This window comes from Myxocyprinus asiaticus, chromosome 31, assembly GCF_019703515.2.
Source record: "Myxocyprinus asiaticus isolate MX2 ecotype Aquarium Trade chromosome 31, UBuf_Myxa_2, whole genome shotgun sequence".
NCBI lineage: Eukaryota > Metazoa > Chordata > Actinopteri > Cypriniformes > Catostomidae > Myxocyprinus > Myxocyprinus asiaticus.
Window position 1 is genome coordinate 27,524,607 of NC_059374.1, and position 23,051 is coordinate 27,547,657.

The window sequence follows — 23,051 nt, forward strand, 5'->3', positions numbered from 1 at the left end:
TTTTACACATAAGTTCAAAACCCCTATTATAAAAACCCATAGAACAATCCAGAGGGAACCCATGGTGAATTCTCTTCTGGGTTTGTGGACTACACGCTGAACAGCTCTATACGTTATTTTCACATTCCAAAGGTTGTAGTAGGTTCCTAGTGTGATGTATGACTTACAACATGTCATATTTCTTCGACATGTTTAATTATATAGATACAGGATTCATTTATTTTAGGAAAAAAATCACTAAAATTCCCCAAAATGTTTTTTCACCACATTCCAAATGTATTTCCCAGTGGTATGACTGACTTACAGGTGAGATTTATTATTATTATTATTATTATTATTATTATTATTATTATTGTTTACGTATAACCTATTAAATGGCCTATGTAATAGGCATAAGTCAATTGATTGAATGCTTGGACATGCCTATGTTTTAGCGTAGTTGGTGGAATTTTTAGACGGTCCCTTACGTAGGATAGTCTAGGCAGAGAAAGCGCATTGGAGCATTCTCGGGCATAATTCTTAAGATACAAAAGTTGACTGTTTTGAGTACATTGTTTTATGCCCGTATCATATGGTTATATACTCTTTAACCTAATTTTGCTGATGATATCTTTGTAAGATTGTCGCCCCCAGTAACTTTACTTTACGTAACAAATTGCTCTTAAAGGAACGTGATCCAAAACTAGGTTTTGACAGATTGACAGAATGAACGTAGAAGAAAATACGGCTGTTACCTCCAGATGTCAAGAATGTTTGAGATTTTTGAGAAGTTTTTTACCTGTGGACTACAAAAGTGAAATTGTACAGTTGTGCTCTTTAGCTCTGCCTGTGGTAAGCATAAAGCAAACTTTATGGTTTGCTTTTGAATCTGGATGGCCTTAAAGTGTATGGTTTAATCAATGAACGGATCAATGTTGCCAATATTTTATCACTATTTTTTAACCAGTCTGTTCTGTAAAGTACATTTGACAATTTACCATCCTAGGGGCCGTTCAGACCGAACGCATCCTTGCGTCAAAAAAGCTAGACGCGGCGCAATGAATATCACAGAACTGTGTCTCCCAACGCCTTTATAAAAGTTGACAATATTTTTAAAGTTGACACATAAGTGTGTACATAGAAAAACAATTAAATAATAGCGCAGACGGACGCTATAACGTGTTCAGTGTGAACGAACCCTAAAGGTGCTGTGTGTAACTTGATCGACTTCAACGAAAACAAACCGAATTTCCACATCTCTGTTTATTGTTTTCTAGTTTTTGTCCTGTCTTTCGGATTATTTAATAAGTTTTGTAAGCACTGTGTTCTGTGGGCACCTGGGGAGAGTAGAGCTTGATGGTGTGACTCTTGCCACAGCTGTGAGTGACCTACAACTATATATTTTTCTCAGTAATAAATATGAAGTTTATATTTGACCTATTTTGAGATTGATATTGTAAGCTAGTAAAACTACCTTATGTTTTCACCAACAGGTCATCAATGTTATGGGTATTGGTATCGGCCACGGCTTGGCCGCTGCTTGTGACACACTCATTTCTCAGGTATAGGCTGTTCCTTCACACACAAACAAATACAAATATGATTTCTGCCTCTTAGACTGTTGCTCTCTCCTTGCAGGCTTTTGGAGGGAATAACTTCTATCAAGTTGGTGTTATAACACAGAGAGGAATTCTAATTCTTCTACTTGCTTGTTTGCCATGCTGCGCCCTTCTTATCAATACAGAATCATTGTTACTGGTTATGGGGCAAAGGCCAGAGGTTGTCAGGTACAGAATGTACTACAAAGAATGTGTTAATAAAACAGGGACCGTGTTAAAATATTGTCAAAAATTTTGGCTAACCGATTAAGTAAATGTTATGACATCTCTTATACATATAGATCAGGTGGGGTTTATTCAGGGCCGCAGCTCTTCTGATAACATCAGGCGTCTCATCAATATCATGTGGTCAGTGGCAAATGATCAGTCTCCGGTCGCTGCCATCTCACTTGACGCCGAAAAGGCGTTTGATATGGTAGAATGGGATTATCTTTTTAAGATTTTGGAAATATACGGGTTCAGGTATACTTTTATTGGGTGGATTAAATTACTTTATAGACACCCGGTAGCGGCGGTTCAAACAAATTGATTAATTTCAGATTATTTTACTCTGGATAGGGGCACCCGGCAGGGTTGCCCTCCTTCCCCATTATTGTTCTGTCTTGCCCTGGAACCATTAGCAACCGCGATAAGAAAGGAGGATGATTTTCCAGGGGTGGTGGCGGGAGGTATGGCGCATAAGCTTTTGCTTTACGCAGATGATATTTTATTATTCGTTCCGACCCCATTAGATCTATGCATTGCCTCCACAGAATTATTAATTCCTTTTCTAAATTCTCAGGATACAGAGTGAATTGGTCTAAATCCGAAGCTATTGATTTTAACAATCAATAAAAATTGTTAACAATAAAAAAAAAATAAAACAGGGACAGGTGAAAAACAGACCATGGATTTGCTTATACTGTGCATGCCAATTGCCTTGAACTATGATTTCCTTCTTGCTATTGCTAGTCAGATGAAGGTGGAATATAACTTTAGAACTGTGTTCTTCATTTTCAGGATAGCTCAGCTCTATGTGAATATTTTTTTGCCTGGTCTTCCGGTATGTATTTCCATATACACATTAACACACAAGTGGCCCTACTTCAATGCACAGTAGGTGTGTTTCTCTTGTTGTTTTTGTGCTCAGTTGTACCGAATGCCTAAAAGAATACTTTTGAATATTGACTGACGATTTTTTAACACCAGATATGTCATTTAAAGTAGAGGTCGACTGATAGTGGATTTTGCCGATACTGATAACTATGGTGGTGAATAAAGGCAGATAATGATTAATCAGCAGATAGTTTTTTTAAATCGATTAAAAGAATGTTTAAAAAAATTCTTAGTCTTTACTATGACAGGCACAGACATAGAAGCTACAAGAGTCCAAAATGAAGAAAATCCCAAATACAGTTTTAAACAAGCCCGAAATATACCAGGGATTCTTTATTTTGAAATGACAGAGACTTGGCTCCGTTACAATGCTCTGTATTAAGTATTTACCAAATTAAGCTTTTTATAGCCTATCTACAGTATTTACCAGATGATGTTTAATGAGGAATAGGGTTTATTATTATTCACAAAATATGAACTGCTGACGGGGCACATTTCCATATAGTTGCATTTTCAACCTAATTTAGAACACTTGATTAACTAATAAAAAAAAAACAAAATATGCATTATAAAAATATGGATGAATATTGTCAGTGATGACAGATTTACAAAAAATCCCCACAAGGTGTAAGTGATTGTTTTTATTTCACCTCTTGAGGCTGCTGTTATACTGTAGAAGTAAGCTGTGTTAACTGTGTAACCTCTAGTGTCAACCACAGAGGAACACTGAGGAATAATAAAACAAAAAAAAACGATAGTTTCAAAATGACACTATCGGCACAGATTAATCTTTAAAACTGATACATCGGTCTATCTCTAATTTAAAGCATTTTGGCTCACACTGTAGAAAAATAACACCATGTTATTTCTGTTTCATAGGCTTCATTTATGTACATTATTGAAGTAAAATATCTACAGAATCAGGTATGAGAAAAACATTCAAATGTGATAGCATACTCTGAGAAAACATGAATCTGAAACTTAATGAAATCTCTCCTTTCAGGGAATAATTTGGCCCCTGGTCATTACTGGAGTGCTGGCAAATGTCCTAAATGCTTTAATCAACTATATTCTCCTGTTTGTCCTGGATGTTGGTGTTGCGTGAGTTTCCATGCCATTTGCTGTTAAACCACAGGAAAGAAAGTAATATGAGAATAATGTAGCAGTTTATGACTGATGACTATTTCATCCACAGTGGATCAGCAGTTGCCAACACCATCTCACAGTACGCTTTGGCAATCCTGCTGTTTGTCTATGTCAGATGGAAAGGTCTCCATAAGGACACTTGGGCAGGTGAGTTCACTGAGGTGATGAAAAACTCTGTTGTTTGCAGGATTGGGAGGGCTGTTTTTAAATGTATTCCACTACATATTAATGAATACTTGCTCTAAAATGTAATTTGTAAAGTATTTCGTTAGATTACTCAAGGTCAGTAACGTCAGGGCCGTAACCACAATATACATTGAGTGGGACAAGTCCCCTCCAATAATCAGAGATGGCCAGATTGTCCCCCCCAATAATTTATATCCCTGTTGCTGTTCTGCTGCAGTCCATTATGTACCGCTGTCTAATAGTCATTACATTGTTGCAGGAATAACATATTGGTTTAAATAAAGTTGTAAAAAATGTCAGTAGTCTAACACCGCTCGTCAATGTCATTTGGAATAGCTAATCAAACTGATGAATGCGGGACTCAATTTTAAGAAGCTAGCGGGAACCACTTGAATTATTTATATTCCAGTGCCACACATCAACCAGCAGTTCAGGTAAAGAGTGTTAGTGTCATGTAAGATGTAACTAAACATGCAATGTTTGCCCACTGTTTTATGAATTAAATGTTGTACCGACTGACAGTAATCTCCAAGGGTGCAAACTATATTCACCATTTGGCTAAATTCGCCGTTTTCAATTGAAAATATGTCATTATAGTATGTGATTCGTATGTCATTCATAATTGTGAATGTGAAAACATTAACGGAGTAATTTTCAGCATATCAGGCTCAAGACAAAGAACGAATGTTTGTATATTGTAAAGGAATTGAATGAATGTGGTTATCTGGCAAGCTTTTGAAGTAGCTTTTTAGAAAACCACTTTACATTGTCTTAGGTAATGATCTATAAAACACAAAGTAGAGTGTTATCATGCTTAGATTAGAACTAGAACATAAGACCTGTGACTTCTGGCATTGAGTGTTTAGGTTGTGGCAAGAGCAGTGTAATATATTTTTAATGTAAATATTATTAGGTGATAATTTACAATAAATGTAAGATTTTCTAAATAATTTCTTCTATGTCTTTAATTAATTCATAATTTTGTACAGCATCTCCTAAGGGTCCTCTTTTAAAAGAGACCATTTTTATTAGTATGTCCATGTCAGGAGTAGTTCACCTAAAAATGGAAAATGTACTTTTACCCATTCATTGACTCACCCTTAAGTTGTTCAAAACCCATATGCTGTCACTTGTTCAATATGAACTGTTTTTTTTATGGAAAATAATTATTGTTAGGATTCTTAAAGAAAAGATTGTGTTAAGACTCTCATGGGGGAAAAACACAATGAGGGACAATTTGAGGGCAGTAAATAATTTTGTGACATGCCATGCTGACACAGTCATGACATTTTACAGATACATCAGTGATGTAAAGAAATTCAAATTATATTCATCTTTGTAACAGCACAAAAAAGAAAGAAAAGATGAGTGAAACAGGTACATTTCTAGCACTGCAGACACAGTGTTTGTCTTGTACTGTGTGAACTTAAAAAAAACATGTATCTTTTAAAACCAAAAATGATAACATTTTGGGCCTTTATTGCATTTAAAGTTTTTATTCAGAAAAGTATTGCATTTAGCGCCTTTACTATTTTAAAGGACCAAAGAGGACCATTGTATTCATGACCTCAACACCTGCGACCCCCCACGCCCAAAATTGGTCCCCCCCAATGTTCAAGACATGGTTACGGCCTTGAGTAATGTAATCTAAATACTTTAGATTACTTCTTCAGCACTTGTAGGTTTTTTCACTTGTTTTGACTGTAAAAAATCCATCAGTACAGTAAGATGAAAATCACATGTTAAAAAAAAACATTCTCTGAAAAACCTAAATATCTTACACATTGTTGCTTCTAAAACAAGATAAAGAAAATTGATCTTGTGTTAAGGATTTTTAGATATTTTTACAGGAAAACAATACAAAAATTATCATCAAAAATAAGATTTTTGCCCTAATATCAAAGGTCTTACAAGAGAGGGGAAAAAAAAGATCTAACGTGGGTTTTCTTTATAAAAATATGATTGTGCCAAGTAATAGGTGCATGTAAAATGGATAGAAATAGCATTTTAGCTTAGCATAAAGCTAAATGTTCACATGACAATTTACACAAGTTTCTTTTTTTGCTGCTCCAAACTTACATCAAACTTACTTCTCTGCCTGCTCTGTATGAATTTAACACATCTTAAGAAAGTGTTTCACTGCTGTTCAAATGCTCTTTGGATCGCATCATTTATATGGATAATTTTTTTCCAACAGAATAGACAAAATATTGAATGAAACAAATTACAATAAACTGCAAAGTAATCTATTCAGGAATCAAAATACTTTTTGATAGTAACTGTATTCTGATTACCAACTATTTAAATTGTAACCGTAGTGGAATACAGTTACTAATATTTTGTATTGTAAATACGTAATCCCATATTCCATTACTCCCCAGCACTGGTTGTGTGTCTCTAAGAGAAAGGTTTACCTGGCTGGGGATCACAACCTCAACCAAGGGTTGTCAGAGCTCTATTAGGGGTTGCCAAGTGCCCTTGATTTAAGGGGACAGGAAGCCATGTTTTTTAAACACTGTATCAAGTTAAAAGTAGTTCAACTTTGAATAAAGGGGTGGTCACACTACACTTCGCACTCCATTCAAATGCAGCCGTCCGGAAACGCAAGCTCATGCAAAGAAATTTAGTACTACGCTGCATGCCAAAGTTCAAGCTTGGTGAACTCTGAACCGTGAATTCGTACGACGAGAGGACGCGTGACCAATAGAATATCAAAACGTCATATGCTGACCTCTTGGCTCAATAAAAGAATACATATTTTAAAGCTGTGTGTTTTATTGTTGCAGGAATGTGAGTAGACAATATATTTTAACATTTTTTATATATTATTATTTGATATTTGTGATCTGTTATTTACTTACACCAGAAGCACCTCAATCAATCAGTTAAAAATGATTGTTTAATGCACATATATCCGTGAATAAATTAACTTCACTTTAGTTAGTTATTTCATGACATTAGATAAATAATTATACCGGTTCTAAATAAGACTCAAAGACAAAGTAGTGCAATAAGATTACATTTATTTGAATGAATGAATGAATAAATATTGATTAATTTAGTTATTAATTCATTAATAAAATAAAAATCTGTGTGAATAATTGTAAAGCACATTACTTTAGGCAGTTGGTTCAGGTTTTTTTTTTCTTCTCTTTTTTCTTCTTTTACTTAAATTGGCTTCAAGCTCCATCAAGACTAATATATGTTAAACTCCACATTAACACTTTTAAACACATTTAAGCCTTTCAAAAATGTGGGGTGACAAATTAATTTTAAAAAGGACAAATGTAACTTCCTTTAATGTTATGAACTTATTTTATGTATGTGAACTAATATGAGATGTCCTTTACACATTTTTATAGAAATTATTAACAAGTTGAAAAATAAAAAAGTAAGCAGAATTACACGTATAACAATTAAATGCTTGTATCATGAAAAAGTGCAGTGTGTCATAGCTGTCCGAATGTGATCTGCCAGGTCCAATTTACCTCCATGTGTGTTGGAAAAATGAGCATTTACAATGACAGAAAAAAACACTTCACAAGCATTTTCACGTAGTAAAGTGGTGTTTTACCACTTTTTTGTCAGTTTTCTGCTGCTAAACAATGGATTATTACCATCCAATTAATAGATGTATTAAAGCCCTCCTTTGTCGCTTATATAGGTTGGTCGATGGACTGTTTGCAGGACTGGAAATCATTCATCCATCTTGCCATTCCAAGCATGCTCATGCTTTGTGCAGAGTGGTGGACCTATGAGATTGGAGGACTCCTGTCAGGTTAGAATGCATACTTGTCAAATTGTTACAGATACAACAAATATTATTTTTAAAGCATGTCTAGTTATTTGTATTAGTATTAGTAATTTGATTTTTAGGGCTTTTGTCTTTTTTCTTTAATACTTACAATTCATAGTAGAATGTAATTGCCATTCCTAACCTACTTTATTATTTTAATGGCAGGGTTGATTAGTGAAGTGGAGCTTGGAGCTCAGTCAGTTGTGTATGGACTGGCAACTATTGCATTCATGGTACTGTATATATTCATTTGTGTGAAAGTATTCTGTTATAGGATTGTATGAACACTTTAAGCGAGTGGTCTGTGTTCAGTTTCCTTTAGGCTTTAGTGTAGCAGGCAGTGTGAGAGTGGGGATCGCCATGGGAGCTGGAAATGTTGCCCAAGCCAAGCTCTCTGCCAAACTCTCGATGGTTTGTGCAGGTAAAACTTTGAAATAACACAAAAACATGTATTTTGTCTGTATTTTGTGTTCTGTTTATAGGTAGTTGACAACATGGACATATTCAACATCAAGATTTTAGGTTAAAATTTATATATAGGCCTTTGTATAAAGCAAAGTGTATATTTTACATGTTGTAACTGGTCGCAATTTCTTTTCAGTTTTTTGCCACATCACTTTTTAGCCTATTGTGTTCACTTAAAGAGTCCTACAGTGTGAAAAATGCATTATAAAAGTACATGATGTTAGAAAAACTGCATGTATGATAGTTTTTAGATGAAGTATAGCATGTCCACTGCATGACACTGCTTGAAGTGTAATGTCAACTACTCTTACACAAATAACTTTTCATGTTTTTTTGCCTGTACACTGTTTAGCTTTTAAATTACATTTTCAAACCATACTAATATTCTTATGAGAAAAATGGAAATTATTGTGTTGTTGATTTTGATTTACAGTGTCTGTTGGCATGCTTTTGGCTACTGTTATTGGTTCTGCAAAGAATGTCATTGCTTATATCTTCACAAATGATAAGTGAGTTTCCTTCCTTTAGTTCAACCACATTTGCTCGAAAATATTTTCTTTAATGTTTAATGACTTGCTCCTAATCTCTGTTGTTTGCAGTGTTGGCTGTAATCCAATTACAAAGTAATTAGTTACTGTAATCTAATTACATGTGGTGGAGAAAAAGTAGTGTAATGCATTACATTTTAAACTCTTGTAATCAGATTACATTTACTGACTTTCAATTAATTTATTTACTTTTAAGTACATTATTGGGTTATGCTTATTTCTAATATATTATTTATGTAGAACACGTGAATTATGGCCCCATAACGAGTCATTGTGAAAGAGAAATGTGAGGTGCTGAGTGTATGGCTTGTGTGTAACAATGAAGAAAGATATATTGACATTATTTCGAATTTGTTGAGCAGAAAAGTAATTAGTAATGTGATTACTTTTAAATGAAGTAATTAGTAAAATAATTTGATTAAAAAGTATTTCTTTAAAATTGTAAAGTACCAACACTGGTTGTGACAGAAACTCAAGTATCTTAAAAATTAACTTTGCTCATGTGTTACTTTAAATATGAACTTAAGTATTTAAAACATTTCCTGGTTTTTGTTCTCCAATGTTTCAATTCAACATTGTTTCTGGATACAAATATAAGTTATTAATTTTTAAATAAAATTAAATCATTACATTTTTATGTTTAAACATTATGCAAAAAATATATATATATTAATTTGGCATGTGGAAAAATATAGCATTAAGAATGAATAATATATTTTAAAGCCTCAAACTCATATAATGTACAGCCTTCAGGTCATAAAATTGATGCCTTAAAATGCTACTTGAAAACAGCGTCTTGACAAACAATAGCGGCTAATATTGGGCCTATTGTTTACCTTCCATTCACAGAGACATTAGAATGAGGGTTGCCACGGTAATGGTTTTGTATGCACCTTTCCATCTTCTTGATACAGCTGCAGTAAGTCATTAGCAGAGTTGTGCTAGAGCACTCAACATCCTCATTAATATCAAAACACCTGAAAACACCAACACAATGATCTGAAAGTTGAGTTCAAACCTTATGTGTTGTCTGAACAGACTACTACATTCTCCTCCACACACAAGCATAAAACTGAGACGATGTGATTTGAGGTGAAAGTTTTTATCTGTTCCTGTCTCTCTACTAAGGCAGCAAGTGGCAGTATAGTGAGAGGTTTAGGCAAGCAAAAGATTGGAGCAGTCTGCAACTTTGTGGGATACTATGGTGTTGGTTTTCCTATTGGAATAACCTTAATGTTTGCCACTAAACTGGGAATTGTTGGTGAGATATTATTATTATTGTTATTATTATGTTTCATTCTGACTCTCATCCTGTCTAACACATATTTCTCTAACCTCCTGAAGGTCTGTGGACAGGCCTGTTAATTTCTGTCTTACTACAGTCAGTCTTCCTCATTGTTCTCCTTTTCAAACTTAACTGGGAGAAAGCTTCTGAAGAGGTGAGAAATATAGAATTTCCTTCCATGTAAAAGTTGATATAGCTCTTTGACTGCACTTCATCAAAGCTTGCTGATGTAAATGTAAATTTTTTCAGGCACAGATCAGAGCTGGTGTGCAGACAAGATGGGTAGATAATGGTAAGAATGTTTTTATGACAGGAACAATATTGAAAAAAATCTGATCTTTTTTATAGGTGCACTCAGTCATTTTTAATCAGTTATACTCGCATGAGATGAAGACTCCAGTCATGTTAGTAGCTTAATACATTTTTAAGCTAAGTTTTATTTCTGCGATGGCATTGATAACAGAACACTTGTGCTTTTGTATGATTCTGCATCCACACAGATAGTCATTATTAAGTCCAAGCCATATTTGCCAGTGCAATAAAAACACAAAAGCAACTAAAATATTTGTGCACATTTAATGAGGTTTGTTAATATTGTCATTCTCTTGACAGGTGCACAAGAAGATGGTGGATATGTTGAGAGTGATGATCAGGACATTGCTGCAGATATGGATGGGCTGGTAGTGGAGCAGCCCAGTGTGGAACTCACTTCACTGAGGGCAACACTGCCATTCAGGGCCTTAGTGCTGCGTCGGGGTCTGGCTCTTGCAGCTATGCTTACTCTACTGGCTGCTGGTCTCATCACTAATGTGTTGCTGAACAGCTAAGATCATAATAGTACAACAAGATTGTAGTACTCAAACTCAGTACCTGGGAAAAGCTGGAGGGCCTTTAAGCAGGCAGAGAGAAATCCTCCAACTCAGTAGTTGGAAGTCTCTAGTGTGGTCCAGTAAAAGTGCACCACTGAATGTACAAAGCCTTTTAATTAGGGCTGTGAATTGATGAAATTTTTTAAACTAATTAATCACACAGCGATTAATCGTAGTACATCGTACATTATAATAAACATTAAAATATAATCATAATACATTTACTTTATAATTTTTCGCCAAGAACATGCAAAAAATGGTTAGTCATCATTTATTTTAAAATGTTCAGTTTTTTAAGAATATAGTTAAATTAGACACATTTTTACAGGTATAAATCTTTGATACAAGTATGTATGTACACATGCCATAACATCAGTGAACATGCTGTGATTAAAAGTTTGGAAAAATCTTCTGGCATTTTTACATTTTTTAAACATAGGATCAAATGGGCAGATTCAATTAATATCTAGCTTTATTGGCAAGATTAACTTAAGTGTACATTTCCAATGCATTATTAGATACTATACATACAGATACAAACCAAAGTTTAATTTGCTGAAGTTTAAAATCTCAACAAAATTTTTTTTGTCTGGCTGCCTTTCAGTTTCTATCGCGCACAAGCTTGGTGTCTCTCGCACTGTTTCGCATTTGACACTGGTTCAGGTGACAGAGAGTAAGTGTTTTCAGGTGACGCAAAGAGATATGGCATCTTGCCCGTATCTCTCCCACACCTGGCTCACCACTTGCGTGTGAAGTCTACATTCTCCATACAGAAAATCCGCGCCTGTGTTTATTATGCCGCACGTAATTAATAAGAATTCACTGCTTCACACAATCAGTTTCTGTGCTAGGATGTGCAGTAAAATCGCGCGTGTGCCTCCTGGAAATGTATATATGTCAATTTTAGCTACAGGAAGTGGAGAAAAACAGTAGTGAAATTTCAGAAAGAGAAAGAAACAGATAATGCATTAATTGCGTGATTTTTTTAATGCAGAAATTAATGCGTAACATTTTCCAGCCCTACTTTAATCCATTTAATTTCTTTGTTACTCTCCAGTAAATACAATATATAATCTGTTTATATCTATAATCTCTCATCACCATGATAAACAAATTGCTGAATCTTGTTCTATTTATTATTTATTGATTTGTCCTCAAGTGACTAATTTCTTTCAGCATACCTGTTTCTGAAGTCATGCTGGCCATAGCTGATGTAGAAAGAAAAGTCCAAGAAGCTCTGAATATGGAATTACGGAATAATAATTTTTTTACTCAGTTGAGATTTGTGATAAGGTGCAAAACCAATTTTAAGGGATTTTTTTAATTGCTTAAATAGCAATTATTTTGCTGGAATATACTGACAGCTGTCTAATTAAAATTCTCCACATTACTGTTTTCCAACAGATTTTCAGCCAGTATGCTAAAGTATATGACAGCATTGAAAACATGGATTGTGAGGCATTAGCTAGGACCTCAAAACTCTATTGAACGGAAACGATCAGAACCAAACTATACATAAAAACACACTAAACAAACTATCCCCCAAAGCCTCAGGACCACAGGATGTTTGTGTATATATTTTTAGGGGGCTTAGGAAGAGAGGTATAAGCTGCATTAAAATGTTGGATGGACAAAGGATAACAATATTCAAATAAACAACAACAACAACAACAAAAATGTGTGGGGAAAAAAACAGGTTATGTAGTTTATACATACATTATGTATGACTGTACTGCACAAAACACAAAGCCACATAAAAATAAAAAAATATTTCTTTGTTGATCTTGTTTACTCTCAAATAGATCCCAAGTCAAGGCAGGGTCAAATAACCCCACACACCAACAATCTAGGAATCAGTTTCATGCAATCCTAGGGAATAATAATTCTGTAATCTAAAAGATGTCCAAACAGAGAGCTTAGCCAGATGGACTTAGCACATCACTAAAGGTTTTTAGAAGACACCGGGACTCTAGTTATCAGTTAATTTTTACTATCGCTCCATGAACTAAGTTCAGCATAGGTTGAGTTAAAGTTAGGGTTAGTAGTGTTAGGCTTAGTCTTTGTAAATTATGAGTTTGTGAAGATTTTTTCTGCATTTCATTTTAGATTAGCAGTTTGTAACCTTCAAATAGTCATAGGTAAGCAATTTAAGAAAAGGTTGCATATGCTTTTTTTGTCTTGACAGCTAGGGATTTGCTGCAATATGCAATTAACAATATTTATTTCCAGCTCCTGCTGTTCTGCCGCCTTTCGTAGTACAGGTTTTTCGATTTGACAGCAACTTTTTGGAATATCTTATTTTTGGCCATATTCCTCAATCAGCTGCCTGACTAGAAATGTCAACTCCAGAGATTATATAACTGTGTCACTGGGGAACAGACAATTTTTCTACAAAGGTGGTGGATTATGATTATCTATCTAGGTCACAATGTAAGCATCTAATTCAACTTCGCCCCCACTTGATCCTGTTAGTGTGCAGCACCTAATTTAGCGTAAATACCTGCCACACGGGCCTAGAATATTTATTGAGGTGGAAAGCCATTAATTTTCAGCACCCAAATCCCAATTAAACCTCAGGATCTGGGGCCATATTAGAGACATCCTATCTTAAGTCTTAAGACAAGATCAAGTAAGGATCTTAACTGCTAAGATTTAAACATTTTAGAGTAAGGATGTTTCTGTAATATAGCGCTTGATGTAAAAAAGAAAAAAAGTCCAGATAACGATTATCGAGACACATTTCATTAAGTTGCCAAAACAACAGAAACTGCTCCCATTCAACAGAATAGAGATAATAAATATACACAGTGAGTCATCCGTCCATGAGGAGCTAGATTCAAATTATAATGGTTGAATAGATGGGAGTGGTGGCTGTGGTCAAATTTGAGTCCAACGTTAAGTTTGCACCTGCATTGTAAGACACCTCTGGCAACGGCACAATGAAATGAACAGCAATCCCAACAGCTAGGATGAGAACAGCAGCGAGGGTGATCAGACCCCTCCTGAGGATGAGCTGATATGTAGAGAGCAGCACCGGGGGCTTTTCCTCCTCTTGTACCACAGTAATGTTGCGTTCCTCATCCTGATCATGAGAGCTCACAACCACGTATCCATTCCCATTCTAAAAGTGAAAGACAAATGGACACAAATAGACATACAATATTTTTACCCTTTAATTGAAAACTTTTATGCAGTGGTGTAAATGAGCTATGGTGCTGTACTTTATCACTATACTTAAAGGTGCAGTATGTAACATTTTTTCATGTAATATTCTGCTTTTTTTTGCCAATGTGTGAACGGCTTGTAACGCAACATAAAAAATGAGCCCTTCCCGGACTCCTAGGTTGCCTATTAAAGCCTGTAGACAGATTTTCATGCGAAGGGAGCGGGTCGCTTTTGCCGGGAAAATTCAAAGGATGTGACGATTATGCGCACTCCCGAGAGCTTTGCCTCAGACAGTAATAGCTTCTCTTCCGCTATTCAACAGCGACAACAAACTGCAACACTAGGTAACGTTATCTTAGAGATGGAATCCAGCAAATGTCAAGCTCCCAGCACAACACCGACTCCTACACAAACTCAAGAGTAAGCCAAAAAAAAAAACCCCATAATTTACTGAATCCTGTCTGGCTAAGCGGGAACGTGATCGTGGTCGAGCGAAAACTAGAGTGAACATCGGCAGGACATTTGATTCCTGAAGGGACCTTCATTCATTCAAAACTGACCCTGAATTGGCATTCTTCTTATTGGACAGGTAAGATTACATAACTGCAAAGCATGTGAAATACAGTGCCATAAGGATTGATCTGTCATTTTAGCTAACTTGATCTTGCTTGCTAACGCTGACGAATTGCAAGCTACCTTGCTTCGTAACTTTAAAATAATTTAGCTGGTTAGCTAGCTAACGCCGACATAGGTTATCGTATAAATGCAGTCAATGTACCATGCAAAGAAAAGTGATTACTTCAAACTACAGTCTTGCATAGCCAGACCTATATCCACACTTTATTTTAGCCCTGTTCCTGCACTGGAGAGACATATCTAATATACAGTTTCAAAGTTTGTAGTAAAACAATCATAACTGTGTAATTTTAATTATGCTACCTCATCTGTGATCATGATACCGATGAATCACATTCAGTCTCAAATACAAAGGCGGATTAAAACAGGGAACTCCTTGTACTGGAGTCGAAAATTTGACCTTGAGACCAATCAGTCATTCTGAATAAAATTCAGTGATCCATGTTTTTATCCACTGACTAACAAAATCCAGTTACTGACAGTGTTAGACGTATGGATCCCCCCCCCCCCCCACTTTTTAAAATAAAGTGACACCCCTGACTACGACGGTTTTCCATTTCATCAGGCACCTACACTCACATGCTTGTGGTAGTTGTAGTCCTTATTTAGCCATTTGTTAGCAACAGCCTTTAAAAAAAAAACAAACAAAAAAAACATGACAGCTTTGAAATTCACGTTTGAGGTATGACTGTGTAATTTATGTTCTAGAAGACATAACTCGATTAATGTATCTCCGATTAATGTTTACCACAGACCTTATTTTACTCATAAATCCAAAACTTCCATTGTAAAAACCAATAGGAAAATCCAGAGGGATTAATAAATTAGTCATGGCTGACTGCGAATAGCACATTTTATGTCATGAGTAACTGAGAATTTCTGTTTTTGCGTGATGCTACATCCATGCAGCTAGGGGTCAGGGCAACATGTACACAACTTTACTGCATGCACCTTTATAAATTGTAAAACATTTTTATTGAAATTTGGACACATACCTATACTTTCACTTGAGTATAATTTGTCAGTACTTAATAATACCTGTATTCATAAAACATTAGGAAATGGAAATGGAAGATACCTCTGCATTCAGGACTACCTGGTAGAAACTATTGCGGTGATTGGAACAAAACTCAGGGTTGGAGGTCATTACTCCATTTACCGCTCCATTTGCACTTTTTCCTGTTCGCGCGATTGCCTTTAATAGAGATGTAAACTCTTTCAGTCATGGAAGTCACCAATTACTTACATGATCAGGAGCATTACAATTAGCGGCAAGGTGCAGTTAGTAATAGGTCTGAAATGCCTACCTCTTCTGTCATTTTCTTCCAGTTTAATTTAAAGATGGCGACGATGAAAAAAATTGCTAGCAAAAACACTGCAATGAGGAGGCCCAACCAAAAGCCTAAATCAGAAATCAGAACACAGTAAATGTTATTTGTATCCATCCATCCGACACAAGAGAGTTTATAATCTCAAAATGACTAAATATCCTCCTTTTAAAAATATATTGGTCTATCACTGTTTAGTTGTAATAGGACGAACCAGCTACTTGTAGCTTGGCTGTGAACATCAGAACGATGCTTGACGGGAGTCCTATGCAGTAGTAACCTAAAAGGTTAGCAATGGCAGCTATTTTCTGCTGCCCTGTGCCAATGAGAACGCCCATGCCAACACACTGAAAGAAATAATAAACAAAAACTAAAATAAAGGAACTTATAATGGATGGTCTAAAAATACTGCATTTAATAAGAACAAGAATTTATGTCTGATAAAGTATGTGCAGAGCTCACCAATAGTCCATTAAAGAACTGAAGAGGGCAGTAGATGTTCAGTAGCTGAGACACAAGCTCTGCTATGGTCCTAAATATGACAAACATCACAGAAGGAAAATTTGAATCAGCTGTTGTTTACATTTTGTTTAGTTTTTTTCCATTTAAACCTCAGTGTGAAACTGCAGACTCAAGTGATTACAGATTTGTTAAAGTGTTTCCATGCAAACAACATTTTGTTTTATATGCTTGAAATAATATTGTAAGTGGCTTACTCGTCTGAGGTGAAAATAAAGCCAATGACTGTTTTTGTTGAGCCCAGGACAAGACCTTGAAAGATTGCTAATACAGCTGGGGAACAGAATGGATGTTTACATTAGGTCACATCAATTGTTGCTACATACAGTACATGCTGTGTTAGTGTTATGACATGATTGGGAATGATTTATATCAAATAAAAAGGGTATAATGTATGTTTCTACCTGCACAGATAAGAGACACCTTGCTGGTGAGAATAGCCGCAGCTGTTTCCCCAGCACCGAGTGCGTTACCTACACGAACACACGCTGCACCTTGCATTCCTAATGGGATCTGTAATATCAATAAGGAGGTGAACACAAACTGCACAATTGTGGCAAGAGCAGAAGCATTTTTCTAAAACAGTTATGCAATGTGAAGGTGCATTTTTAATGCATGGAATTGCTGCATATATGTGTTCATGTCACGATATTTTAAATATGTAGTCTGAAAAACCCCATGAAATCTCTTGACGAGTGGCATTTTCTTTCCTGTGTTAATGTATTTCTGATTAGAATATTGGGTGGGACGTATGAAAGGATCACCCCTCCCTTTTTTAAATGGCCAGTAGGCTGTAGTTACATCACAGGAGGTATTAGGGGGGAGGGACATTCTCATTGTAGAGAGCATTTGATTGGACAAAAATCTGTGTAGTGCAAGATGAGTCATCAATATTTTTGGTCCTTTTTTTTTAGGTGTACATTAGCATATACAGTAGATGGCTTCAAAGCTAATAGACATGGACTAAAAGCCACAAAACTCAAATTATGATTTTGTCGATTAGTTGCCTCTATGGAGTTGTTGAATATGTAATAGTTGCAGTAATTGTGTAAATTAAAATGAATCGAGTGAATAAATATTTTCAGATCATCCATACACACCATATAGTTAATGTATGCCAGCATTATAACCACATGCTGGGCAGCCAGATCCACCTCGCTCAACATTCCTGATAAGAAGAGGAAAGTAAATCAGAAGAAAAAGCATCTGTTAATCCATAAAACTACACAGATGTGAACACATTCTACTTCTGCACATTGAATGCACCTGCCAAGAATCCTCCAACCTCATAGATCCACCATTCAAAACAGGTCATGAGTGTGCTGGGAATGGCCAGCTTCATGTAGGACCCCCAGTCCTGTAAGGCCTCAGAAGACCACCCTTTTTTTAAGGAAAGGGACACATGGAAAACAGGAAAGATCAGCTTTTGAGCATCAACCCTATATTGGTGTTGTAAAAAACAAGTATATTTCCAGCAGAACGCCTAAACAGAGAGCCTCAGACTATTTTGCTCTTTCATGAGTAGGCTATCATACAGTATGTACCCACTTATAATGTCACGGTATATATGCGCATATAGACTCACCTCCCCAAGTCTTCTCATGGAGCTTCTGCCAGCGAATGAAACAAAATAGGGCAAAACAGTTAAAAACTTGAGCGAAGGTGTTTGCTGCGGCAGACCCACTGAAATACAAATACACAGAAGATCTCTTCTAACAGATATTATGAAGATAATGAAAATGAAACACATTTTTACAAAAAGTATGGAAAATTATATATTTATACTCACTAAACTCCAAAGTCCCACCAGTATAGCAAAACGTAGTTCACTAACACATTGGCAATATTGGCAACTGCAGCTGAGTACATCTGAGGCTTTATCACAGCCTACAGACAATATCAACATACAGGGACTTAATGCAAAGATATTTTAAAATTAAGTTATTCATTAAAATATCCATTTAATTATATGTACCTGGTTTTGAAGATATGACAGTTGCAGTTGATATAGAAACATGGCCTGTAGACACATAAAAGACATTAGGATGAACAGTAATTTTTACAAAGAATTATTAAATTTGAGATAATCTGCACAGGAAATGCCATCCATAGATATTTATTATTGAATCTTACCGGAATTGCTGGTAGATATGCAACCACATAGAGCTGTGCTATCCTGAGGGAGATACATTTAAACATTAGTTTTTAATCTTTATAGTTCACCCAAACTAAAAAAAAAAAAAAAACGACTATTAATATTTACTTATTTATTTCGCAAGTTTTGCACAACCATTATATAGTCAAATCTACTTTATGACTTAATGTTGATTTAAGTGAATGGATAAATTTAACTTAAACATTTTAATAAATTCAGTAACTTTTACTTACAAACATGATATACATGATACTTAAACTTATTTAAATTTAAATAAACATCTTATTAGAATATGTCATGTATTTAATTTTCCTTGAAAAAATATGTTCAATCTTGTACTACATGACATCCCACAGGGAATCTTAATGCATGCTATGCAGTCTACGAGACAACATCATCTGCGATAGAAAGGAAAGATAATTGTTTTGGTCATGAACGGGTAATTTTAAGTAGAAAATTAACTTAAGACTGCACAAAACAAGAAGTTACCAAATGTAACAACAAAATTAACAATAAAACGGTGTAAATAAATGTGCAAACAGTGAAACCATGCAGGCTCATTAATTATTCAAGCTCAGTGCATGCTGGGAACACCAGCTTTGAAAAGTTAAGTAAAATTTACTTATTTTATTTACCGAAATGGACTCAGTTTAGCAGATAAATATGACAAGGTTTTCTACTTAAGGATTAATACATGATGACACATTGTAATATATAACATTATAATTATAATATAATATATAAAATAACAAACAATCATAAATAATATTTACTTATAACCTAGAGCATTCATTTTTACATGTTTGAATGTAGAATTTACTTAATATTTTTAAGTTCACGCTTTAACTTATTCAGTGTAGAAAGTACTTAATCTTTTTTTGCTATATTTACTTCACCACAAAATCATTTTTTTAAAGTGCAAAAATGAAAATTCTGTCATGATTTACTTATGAGGTTTGATGTCATTGTCGTTTTGCCATATTTGATTTGGGCTTTGTATACATTAGTTGATCAATGATTTGATTTGAGAGTGAATAACAACATAAAGTGTGGTCTGTTCATCCTAAAAAGTGATTGTATGCCTTTAGAAGGTTTGAAATATGGAGCACAAGTTGCACATGATACTTTTTTGACACCTTTGGGTGCTTTTTTAAGCTACAGTGAGCCACTAACTACTGTAATTGTATGGAAATCAGAAATCGTGCCATTCTTTAAAATAAGTCCTTTTGTATTTCACAAAAGATTGTGTGTGAGTAAATAATGACCGAATTTTCATTTTGGGTGAACTATTCCTTTAAATGCCGCTACCAGACTAATTAATGTGTGAGTTAAAGTCAGTACTGGTCACCTGGCCACTTCAGGGTCTTGCCCCAGCAGCAGTAGGAGGGGTTGTGTGTTTACAAGTAAAGCCCAGCAGGGCAAACTGAAGAGTGTCAGAATCAATATGCCTCTTTGCAGGATGACACCTACACGGAGCAGGTTCTTCCCACCAAATGTCTGAAAGCAAGAAGAAAGCATGATTCAAGACTGCTAATAAGTCATTTTATTGTACATGTGAGTTTTTTTTTTAATTTTTTTTTTTTATGTCATCAGTGTTGTTGCTTGATGGTCTTTTAAGTATCCTCTTCAAGTATCATACAGTATAGCACATATCTTATTGTATAGCATAGAAGATTCTTAAAGTGTGTTTCTTATAGGCCGTTGATTGTTCTTTTTCAGCTTTTTGTTTTATTATGTATGCAGTTGGAGTGCTATGTGAATGGAAAACATACCTGTGATACCAATGTGTCACATGCCAAAGCTAGTCCCAACCCTGTCGCCGCAGCTGTTACATTTATTGTCTGAAAAACAATTGTATTGCACACATGTACTTAATAATTGTAATTCTTGCTTTTTGACAACAATGGGGTCCAAAAGTCTGAGATAAAATTGAGTGAAAACTTTTTTTTTTCATTACACATTGTATTGTCAGCATAACAACCAACAGTAAGTGAAAAGTTCAAATGAAAAACTAACATGAGTTTCAGAATTCCTTGTTATTTGGTATGTCCAGCTTTTGTTATAATGACAGCATGCACTCCAGCATAAACTCTGTTTGCTTCCAGGTTTAAATTAGATTTTTTTTGTGGAGTCGAACATTTGGACCCCACTGGATATTGCACATCTAATTAATGTGGTACATTACACATTTTGGCCTGTGTAATCTTTAATGAAATAGACTTACAGCTGAGGCCATAGCGTAACCTGCTAGCACAGTGTTCCCCAGGCGTCCACAGAACATTGTCACCACAAAGAAAAGGAGGAAATTCAGGAACCGACACACAAGCTAAGAATACAAACAAAACAAAATATTTAGCTGAAATGGAGATAAAAGTACTTGACTCACATGTATTACAGTTATGAAAGTCTGTAGTCACGTGGAGGGAAAACAAAACACCTTCTGTATATGGAGCTTCATGGCAAACTTTAGAAAATCTTGTTATTTACCAATTACTATGATACTGTATATTTTGGAAATTTCTCATTAAACTTGTTTATGTGATTTCCAGGCCATCTATGATAGAAATGTTGCACTTTTTTTAGTTTATAAGGAAGGAATAGTAAGTTAAATCACTCAACATTATGGACATTATGGATTATTAACAGTCAAGAATCAGAACAACTATTTTAACTTCAAATAAACGTGCATGGAGACATAATACATAATATACTTAAAAAGTTTCAGTAAAGCATACTCTGGTTTCAGTAAAGAATATTTTACTGTATAAGACACTGTATTTCAGACATAGTTCTCTGCTAGCTCACTTGTCTTGATGTATGTGTGACATAATCCTTACCAGGGGTCCAGTCATGCGCAGAATGTGGTAGAGCTCTTCTCTGTATATCAGAGGGATGCAACGCCTCACAAACTGACAGCAAAACAGCTTTGCACTGGGTTCCATTGACGGAGCTTCAGTCTTGGGACTGGAGACATGCATGGTCTTCTCTGTTCAGATGCTTATTGAGTCTAAAGACACTGTAAGGGGCCTGGTTTTGCTTCATAGACTGTAAGGGGCCCTTCTGCAGCTGTTCATTCAGCACCTTTAAAGGCTTACTGATTAAATGAGTCGAAGACAATGAGAAGCTTTGATTTAATCCACAGGATGGAAGGAGGATGTTTGTAGTACTGGCAAACAGTTGCATTGTGTGTTGACTAGAGGTTTTTTCCCAAGATCAATGAGATCTTTTAAAAGATATCCAATTCCAAGTTGATAAATATTACCGTATTTACTTAAGCAAATGTTTAAAGTAATCAGGATTATAATATTTAGAAAAGCTAGTAATGAGTTTGATAGATTTGATCTCACCGTTGTACTTTCAACTTTTTCCATATTTACGGTAAATATGTAGCAGAACACCCCCTACTCTAGCTGTAACCCTTGCCCTAATTGCAACCCTGGCTCAAGCTCTATTACAACAATGAAGCTAAAAAATATGTAAACTGTAACTTATTTATTTATTTATTAACTTACTGTATTACAGCTTGGGATAATGTTCACTATTGTGGCGTATACTGGAGGATATGAATACTGACATCTGTAGCTCTCTTACAGGACAGTATAGGCTGTATGTCCAAATTCCTTTCTGACAGAAATAAACCAGCATTTTGTTCCCTATAATCTGTCTTTAAACGGTCAAATACTGAACAAATGTTTAGTTTAGTCAATATATGAATTCATATATTATGAAATTGAAACACTTTTATTGTGGTGCATGATTTGAAAGGTGATAAAAAGCTGAAATGTGTTATTTCTGCACCACTAACGCCAACCAAACGGAATTACAAAAATAAACATCGTTTTAAACAGCCTTCCGAATATGCCCCTGTCTACTGTTGATCGAACAAACAGATAGTCCCGCCCCCAAGTCATTCCATTGGTTGAGTCAATGCTGTTATGTCGGGCTGTCGCTCAATACAAACAAAGGAATTTTAGGAACATTGCACCCCAGAGCTTTAACCTTTAAAACCTCATCTGTTTGGGAGAACATTTAAATCGTTTTTAGCCTCGAGATCTCTAAATGGGGGTGGAATCTCCAAAAGAGGGTGGAGATACTCCAGAAGGGTGAGGGGTTACTCCAAAAGGGAGTAACTTTAAAAGGGGTGTCACTTCCACACATGGTTAGGGTTAGGGAAAGGGTTAGGTTAGGGGCTCCCTATATCTTTGCTGGCAGTTTGGAGCTCCCGCCCCTTTTTGGAGCTCTGCCTGCAGCTATACCTAC

At 35.4% G+C, this 23,051-nt stretch overlaps 2 protein-coding genes across 2 annotated transcripts; one reads left to right on the forward strand and one right to left on the reverse strand.

Moving 5' to 3' along the window:
• Positions 1–694: 694 nt before the first annotated feature.
• LOC127422536 (multidrug and toxin extrusion protein 1-like) lies at positions 695–11,122 on the forward strand. The gene is made up of 17 exons (XM_051666141.1): positions 695–831; positions 1,257–1,358; positions 1,473–1,541; positions 1,618–1,766; positions 2,598–2,640; positions 3,573–3,617; positions 3,697–3,794; positions 3,889–3,986; positions 7,690–7,803; positions 7,987–8,054; positions 8,134–8,242; positions 8,720–8,795; positions 9,684–9,753; positions 9,963–10,095; positions 10,179–10,273; positions 10,369–10,411; positions 10,732–11,122. Exons 1-17 carry the CDS (start codon positions 706–708, stop codon positions 10,944–10,946), a joined length of 1,653 nt encoding a protein of 550 aa, XP_051522101.1. The 5' UTR covers positions 695–705; the 3' UTR covers positions 10,947–11,122.
• Positions 11,123–11,245: 123 nt separating this feature from the next.
• Positions 11,246–21,862, reverse strand: LOC127422531 (multidrug and toxin extrusion protein 1-like). The gene is made up of 17 exons (XM_051666134.1): positions 21,629–21,862; positions 21,016–21,117; positions 20,564–20,632; positions 20,140–20,288; positions 18,770–18,812; positions 18,612–18,656; positions 18,426–18,523; positions 18,222–18,319; positions 17,903–18,016; positions 17,737–17,804; positions 17,041–17,149; positions 16,834–16,909; positions 16,580–16,649; positions 16,332–16,464; positions 16,097–16,191; positions 15,868–15,984; positions 11,246–14,109 (listed from the first exon to the last, which is right to left on the reverse strand). The coding sequence occupies exons 1-17, from the start codon at positions 21,767–21,769 to the stop codon at positions 13,825–13,827; spliced, it is 1,812 nt and encodes a 603-aa protein (XP_051522094.1). The 5' UTR covers positions 21,770–21,862; the 3' UTR covers positions 11,246–13,824.
• Between the last annotated feature and the right edge of the window lie 1,189 nt (positions 21,863–23,051).

Excerpts from the sequence above, each read along its gene's own strand:
- LOC127422536 (XM_051666141.1), top strand. The coding sequence starts at position 706 with ATGAACGTAGAAGAAAATACGGCTGTTACCTCCAGATGTCAAGAATGT. Across the intron at positions 9,754-9,962 it reads ATCTTCTTGATACAGCTGCA|GCAGCAAGTGGCAGTATAGT; the intron begins GTAAGTCATTAG and ends CTCTCTACTAAG. Across the intron at positions 10,412-10,731 it reads GACAAGATGGGTAGATAATG|GTGCACAAGAAGATGGTGGA; the intron begins GTAAGAATGTTT and ends TTCTCTTGACAG.
- LOC127422531 (XM_051666134.1), bottom strand. The coding sequence starts at position 21,769 with ATGCATGTCTCCAGTCCCAAGACTGAAGCTCCGTCAATGGAACCCAGT. Across the intron at positions 17,805-17,902 it reads GGTTGGAGGATTCTTGGCAG|GAATGTTGAGCGAGGTGGAT; the intron begins GTGCATTCAATG and ends TCTTCTTATCAG. Across the intron at positions 16,650-16,833 it reads TTTATTTTCACCTCAGACGA|GACCATAGCAGAGCTTGTGT; the intron begins GTAAGCCACTTA and ends TGTCATATTTAG.